The sequence below is a fragment of the Molossus molossus genome, unplaced genomic scaffold (genome assembly GCF_014108415.1).
Source record: "Molossus molossus isolate mMolMol1 unplaced genomic scaffold, mMolMol1.p scaffold_m16_p_2, whole genome shotgun sequence".
In the NCBI taxonomy this organism is placed as follows: Eukaryota; Metazoa; Chordata; class Mammalia; order Chiroptera; family Molossidae; genus Molossus; species Molossus molossus.
Genome location: NW_023425355.1, coordinates 91212426 through 91219709, shown reverse-complemented (window position 1 = coordinate 91219709; position 7284 = coordinate 91212426). Strand labels below are relative to the sequence as shown.

At 50.7% G+C, this 7284-nt stretch overlaps 1 protein-coding gene across 3 annotated transcripts in view; it reads left to right on the top strand.

Moving 5' to 3' along the window:
• The window catches only part of TMEM187 (transmembrane protein 187), a 33663-nt gene extending 27326 nt beyond the window's left edge, over positions 1 to 6337 (top strand). Inside the window, exons 1-2 of one of the 3 annotated variants that reach the window (XM_036270284.1) lie at positions 585 to 679; positions 5056 to 6337. In XM_036270284.1, coding sequence (XP_036126177.1) covers positions 5305 to 6105 — 801 coding nt within the window. In that variant the 5' untranslated portion in view covers positions 585 to 679; positions 5056 to 5304 and the 3' untranslated portion in view covers positions 6106 to 6337. Of the gene's footprint in view, positions 1 to 584; positions 680 to 4886; positions 4917 to 5055 lie in introns of those variants that run through there. The other 2 variants (XM_036270286.1, XM_036270285.1) reach the window with 2 other exon arrangements.
• Positions 6338 to 7284: the final 947 nt, after the last annotated feature.

The window sequence follows — 7284 nt, the reverse complement described above, 5'->3', positions numbered from 1 at the left end:
ATGCCTCACACGAGCTTGGCCCCGCCCCCCTTGGGAACTGTTCCCCGGGTCGCTAAAGGGACACACGCTCGAGGAGTTGCCTTTAACTAGCAGTGGGGACAGGGCATAAGTTACTGAGAGTAGCTGACGGGAGACACTGGAGTTGCGCCTCGAGCCGGGGAACGGACGTTTCCCGGCTCCGTACACCCAGCGTCCGCCAAAGAGGTGGCTCGAGCCCAGGTCCGGGGGAGCAGGAGGCGGTACTACAGTGGGCGGTGACGCAGCCGGCTCCCAGGCTCCCAGGCCCGCCGACCCCGCCCCCAGGAGCCGCCGCCACTGCTGCCGCCGCCGCCCGCGCCCCAACGAAATGAGCCAGGCCTCGCGCCAGGATGCCGCCTCACGCTGGGCTGTCCCCCGCCCCGCCGGCCGCAGGGCGGGCAGCCAGGCTGGCGGCGTTCGAGCCGAGCGGGCGGGCGCGGGAGAGCTCTGTGTTGCCTGGCGTCACCTCGCGTCACCCCGCCCCGCCTGCTTCCCAGAGCCCTGCGCTCCGCCCCGCGCGCAGGCGCAAAACCGCTTTTCGGGTCCGCCCTTTTTTCGAGATTTGAATTTCCCCCAGCAAAGTGAGAGAGACAAAATACCCGGATGGTGATCGCTGGCCTTTTCGCGCCAATACTGTGAGTTCTCGCAACAACCTTGAGAGGTGGGTACGGACGTCGCCCCCAGGTTCCAAATCGGTTACAAACCTTGCCAGAGGCCGCCTGGGCGCTGTACTGTCATGCTCACTGCCAGATGCAGGCTATAGTGCAGGGGTCCTGCACCGGTGTCTGGGGAGCTTGGATTGACAACGGATGATTTTTTTCACTTTCTCTCATCTGTATTTCGTATTTATTTTCACCAGCCTCTAGCCGAAATTTGGTCTTTAGCGAAATTAATGTAGGCCGCAGAGCACAGAGCATTAGCCAGTGACTTTGTCACCAATGAAAATGACAGATCATTTCAGATCGTATAGCTTTTGTTGTAGATACCCTGAAATTAACTAAATGACAAGACCTACTTGCAGGCAGAATAACCACTTTGAAATGACTAGTTATTCAACCTGCCTGTAGATCCTATAATTTACCCTATTAATAAAGAAGCACATATATTATTACCATATCTCACATTTTCAAAAATATTTTAGTAATTGTCTTTTGACATTAAATTTATGTTGTAATTTTGTTTTTCTTTATGCATTTGGAAACATTTGTTTGAGAAAGGCCAAATAGGCCTCACCTGTGTGGCAGTGCTCACTCACACTGCCCTAAGTGACCTTGGCCATTCACCTCCCCTCTCCGGCCCTGAGTCCCTCCCCAGTAAAATAAGGACACTGAGCTGCTGGTTCCCAGGGGCCTTGCCCACACTCAGTGATTCTTTCCCCAGAGTTAAGGAATCTCTGTGGTTGTTCCAGGTTCCTTGGGCATTCAGGTGGCTCAGATTGACCTCACCTTTGGGAGGTGTCCCACATTGCCACCCTCAGGCTGGCATCCCCTTATCTGCAGAAAGGCAGTAAGGGTGATTAGGGTAGTCAGGGGCACAACAAGCAGTTGTCAAATGCTACAGGCCAAAGAAGCCACCACTGTGACAGATGATAATGGCTCTTGCTTAAATGCATTATCACCTCAGGAAGCAGGAGAATGTAAGGAATATGTGTTAGCCCTTAGCCTTGAAATTGTCATGTTTTGTAGGACTTCCCCAAAAGACCCCAGGACAGGGAGCCAATGCTGTGGATCCTTCATCCTTTGTGTGCCAGGTGCTGGGGGAATCTGAAGAACTTTGAGTGTCCCATAACAAGGGTCATGGCATTTCAAGGGTACAGAGGAGCTAGGCCATAAAGCATCCAGCAGTGGTCTTCTGGGTGGACTTGAGAAGTTGGTTTAATTACATGTCACTTTCAGCTTGCAGAAGGGCTCAAATGGACTCTGCGGGACTGGCCAGAGAGAAAAGTCACTTTCCTCCACTTTCTTGGACCTCCTCTATCAATTTGACAGTGTTTAACTCCTGGCTCTCCTCCATCCATCCTTGCTGTCAGATAGGAGGGTCAGGCTAGTTTGGGCTACTTGGGGCCCTGAAGGCCTGGCATTTTGCAGGGAGGGACCCAGAGACACCTGGTGGGCCTTAGCCCTGTGCCAGCCAGAACTGAATGGGGAAGTGCCTGAGAGGAAATGACAGCCGAGCTGAGGGTGTGAGCAGGCCAGGTCAGATGCAGGAGGGAAGGAGGATGAGTCTCGTTCCAGTTGGAGAACAGACTGGGCCAGGGAAGCTCTCTAGGCTACATCTAGAGATGGCATTTTGATGTCTGGACAAAAGGTTGGGCTGGGATTGTGCATTGAGCAGGGGCCAACATGATCCGATTCAGAGGTATTTGAGGAAGACACTGGGAACTGCTGTGCACAGACCATGTTAGCAGCCACCATCCTGGAAGTAGGAACCCCAGGGCAGGGGTGGCCTGAAGACTCCTCAGCCAGAGAAGAGGGGGCAGGATGTGCCAACATACCACAGGCTGAGATGGAGACTTGTGGTCAGCCAGGAGATGGAGATGGAGAGTGAGGGTGAGGGCTTCCATTCACTGTGGAAATGCTAGGTCACATGGTCCTCCTTAAGAGCAGACCCCCAAGGCAGGACAGACAGGAGCAAGAAAGCTCAGCATGAGGCCCAGCAGTTCCCTCCCCAGAGAATGCAGGTGGGCCCCCATGGCCCAGCTGAGAAGTGAAGTGGCAAACAGAACCAATGAAAGAATAAGAAAAAGAGCCCTGCCCTGGCCAGTTTGGCTCAGCGGTTAGAGCGTCAGCCTGTGATCCAGAGAAAAAGAGCCCAGGTGCTGGCTTGATGCTTGAATTGAATTGAACTGAAATAGAGCAGGTCTTCACTGAGCACTGAAGGGTAAGCAAAGAATCAGCCCCTGTCCCGCCCTTTCAGAGCCTAAACTGTAGAAGGGGAGATAAACATTGTGCCTCACCCTGGCTGGTTTGGCTCAGCGGTTAGAGCGTCAGCCCGAAGACTGAAGGGTCTTGGCAGGTTCGATTCCTGGTCAAAGACATGTGCCTGGGTTGTAGGTTGGATCCTGGCTTGGGACTATGTGTGTGGGAGGCAGCCAATCATTGTGTTTCTCTCACATCTATGTTTTTCTCTCTTTCCTACACCCCCCCCCCCCAAAAAAAGACATTGTGCCTCAAAAACGAGTGGTGCTGCCCTGGCACATACCTGGGTAGCGGGTTTGATCCCTGGCCCTGGTCAGGGTGTGTGCAGGAGGCAACCAGTCAATGTATCTCTCTCACGTTATGTTTCTCTTTCTCTCTCTCTCTCCCCCTCTCCCACTCCCTCCCTTCCACTCTATCTAAAATCACTGCAAAAATATCCTTGGGTAAGAATTAACATAAAAATTTTTTAAATTGTGCTAAGTGGTCTGCATATATAAGAACTCACCTTATTTACACAAGGACTCTGCAGAGGTACCAGTAGCATCCCCATTGTACAGATATGCAAACTGAGGCCCAGAATGGTTAAGGCCCAAGGTCACACAGTAGGTGGGGGAGCCGAGGTTTGAACACAGTCTTTCTCTTCCCCAGATAGTCCTTCTCTTCCCCATGCCTGCCTGCCTTCTTGGCTTTGAGTCATTTTCAGAGCATTGAACCTGTTCTTTCTTCATTAATATATTTCTAAACTACTAGGCCAACTCACCCCACAGCTGGCCCCAGAGCAGTTGACAGCCAATGATAAATCTACATTTTTTTCTCTAAAGGATCGTTTATTGATTTTTAGAGAGTGGAAAGGACAGAGAGAGAGAAAAACATCAATAGGCTGCCTCCTGCATGCCCCCTGTGGGGAATCAAGCCTGCAACCCAAGCATGTGCCCTTGATCGGGAATCGAACCAGCAACCATTTGGTGCACTAGATGATGCCCAACTAACTGAGCCACACTGGCCAGCCCTACATTTTTTTTTATCCTCACCTGAGGATATTTTTTATCCTCACCTGAGGGAGAGAGGGAGGAAGAGAGAAACATCGATGTGAGAGAGACATATCGATTAGGTGCCGCCCGCACGACCCCAACCTGGGCTGGGGACAAACCGCAACCGAGGTATATGCCCTTGACTGGAATCAAACCCAGACTCTGGTCCCTGGGCGACGCTCTCACCCCTGAGCCATACTGGCCAGGGCTACATTTTTTTTTTTAATTGTTTGTCTGCTGGCCGTGGCTGGGTAGCTCAGTTGGTTAGAGCATCTTCCCAATACACCAAGGTTGCGGGTTGAATCTCCGTCAGGGCACATACAAGAAGCAACCAATAACTGCATAAATAAATGGAACAACAAATTGATGTTTCTCTCTCTCTCTCTCTCCCCCCTTCCTCTTTCCAAAACAAACAAAAGTCAAATAAATTGTTTGCTTCTGTGACTGCAGGAAATGGTTATTGTGAGACAAGGAAAGAAGGTGATTTTGGGGTGGTATAGCACTTTTGAGGAGGGCAGAGGGTGAGCCAGGGTGATAGCAGGCCTGGGGGAGAGCTCCTTGCGCTGCCTGGCCTCACACCCAAGAAGCAGAGGGGAGATGCTCATCCTCCTCCAGCACCACACCATCTCTTGCCTGGGATTCCAGAACCCAGACTACAGCTACTGGTCTAGTGGGTATTTGGTTAAAAGGGTATGGGGGCTAGCCTGGAAGCGTCCACATTTATAACATCACTGAAGTGGAAAACCCATTATGAGTTGTAAGAATGGGCCTTGGAAAGGTTGGGGGTCTCTAAATACAGTGGCTCTAAGGGAACTAGGGCACGGAGCAGGATGTTTGTAGTCCACAGATGAGAGAAGAACAGCACAGGTGTCAGAAGATGCATGAAATGCCTATGCAAGAGAGGATTCTAGAGGCTTCTACAGGCCATGTGTAAGAAGGTGAACATACTGTAGGTATCACTTCATTTTTATTTGTGTGTTTTTTTCTGATGCAAATTGTTGGTGGATCCTGAGGCTGAGAATCAACAAGATGGAGGCTCTTTTTTGGATGGTTTCCTTTCTAACCACACTATTTTTCTAACCACAAAGGAAAAAGGCAGATCGGTCTTCCACTCATGCCAGCCAATCAGCAGGACCCCCGCCTTCCTCTGGCCTGCCACCGCCACTCCAGGGCAAGGTTGTAGCATCTGCATCGGAAATCACAGGACATCTTCCTGCTGGCTCAGCTGGGAGGCCGAGGAGTGTTTTGCAAAAGCTGTTTATTCAAATTCTGAAAGATTGGTTAAAAGACTGCCACTCTTTTAAGCTCTCTACCCCAAGTCACAACTAGAGTTCCAGATGAAGCCTGAGTCAGGACAGGCCCTCTGCCATGTGGCCCTGGCCAGCTGCCTTTGTGTGGCCACTGTCTACATGGGCGTCTTTGAAAGCGTCTTTGTCGAAGTGGGCTATGAGCACTATGCGGAAGCCCCAGTAGCTGGCCTCCCCACCTTCCTAGCCATGCCTTTCAACTCGCTCATTAACTTGGCCTACGTGCTCCTGGGAGTATACTGGCTACAAAGAAATGTCAGTACCCCAGGGCACCCCAGTGAAGTGCAGCGGGCTTGTTACCTGAAAGATGTCTTCGCTAGCATGGCCCTGGTCTATGGCCCTGTGCAGTGGCTGCGGATTGGGATGCAGACGCGCCCCACTGCTGTGCTTGACCAGTGGTTTACCTTGCCCATCTTTGCGTGGCCAGTGGCCTGGTGCCTCTACCTAGACAGGGGCTGGGAGCCCTGCTTGCTCCTTGCCATCGAGTGCCTCTCACTGTTCAGTTATGGCCTTGCTCTGCTGCACCCCCATGGGTTTGACGTTGCTCTGGGTGTGCATGTTGTTGCCGCTGTGAGCCAGGCCCTGTGTGTCCACAGGCGCTACGGCAGCAACTACTCAAGAATGTACTTGGTTCTGGGAGTGCTTTCCTGCGTGGGCTTTGTGGTCCTGAAGTTGTGTGACCATCAGCTGGCACGGTGGCATCTCTTCCAGCGGCTCACAGGCCATTTCTGGTCCAAAGTCTGTGATGTGCTTCAGTTCCACTTTGCATTCTTATTTCTGACAAATTTAAACACTTGCCAGCAACTCCCTCCTGAGGGGAAGATGCATTAAAGTGTGGAAAGAAGCTACTTACAGCCACTGCCCCCAATGTCAAAATGGATGATCAGATGACATTTTGTCCTCAGTGTTAAATTTCCTGGGTATGATAAGATATGATTATTACATGGGAAACTGTCCTTTCCTTCGAAGTTATAGGCTTCAATGTTTAGAAGTGAAATGTTATACCCTATTGTACTATCATTGTAACTTTTCTGTAGTTTGAAATTTTTCAAAATAAAATGTTTGGGGGAGATGACCTCAAGAAATCCCTGATGCTCTCAGTTGAAGAGAAAATGGATGCTTGCAATAACTTCATGATGTGGGTTACAAGTGTGAGCTTGTGACAATGTACCCTGCCTGAGTAGCTTCTGGCCAGGGTTACCAGTGAGTGTTCTCAGAGGTGAGGGGTCAGGGAGAGTGAGTCACATGAAATACATGCCCAGCGGACTGATAGGGAAATCAGAAGGCCGGAGCACTAACTCACCATGACATCTTAACTGCGAGGCTAACAGCAGGTCACATGGAAGCCACGTCACTTCATACCCTTTGTGGACCAAGGCAAGGTGCGGTGTGTTCCAGGAGTGAGGAATGTCCGGCCCACGGACCATATAAGGTCCACGAAATCAATACCAGCTAACATCACCCACCTCACTAAATTAGTCTAACCAAATACAGCAGGCTAATTTTTTTAATCCTCTCCCAAGGGTATTTTCTCAAATATCTTCAGATAGAGTGGAAGGAGGAGGGCGGAGAAAGAGAGAAACATCCATGTGAGAGGGACACATCAACTGGTTGCCTCCCACAGGACCCCGACTTGGGCCGGGGATGAACCGCAACTGAGGTTTGTGCCCTTGTCCGGAATTGAACCCATGACTCTTTGGTCCTCAGGTTGACACTCTAACCGCTGAGCCAAACCGGCCAGGGCTAGCAGGCTAATTTTTAAGTTGATAATTTTGTATGGCCCGTGAATGATGTTATAAATATCCAAATGGCCCTTGGCAGAAAAAAGGTTCCCCACCCTGGGAATGAAGAAACACAAATATCAAAATTGAATTCTCAACAGGATGTTGCTCGGTGAGTCTACCCTCAGAGCCAGGGTGTGCCTTAGATGTCCTTAGAGCAACGATTTGCAACCTTTTTCATCTCATGGCACACATAAACTAATTGCTAAAATTCTGCGGCACACCAAAA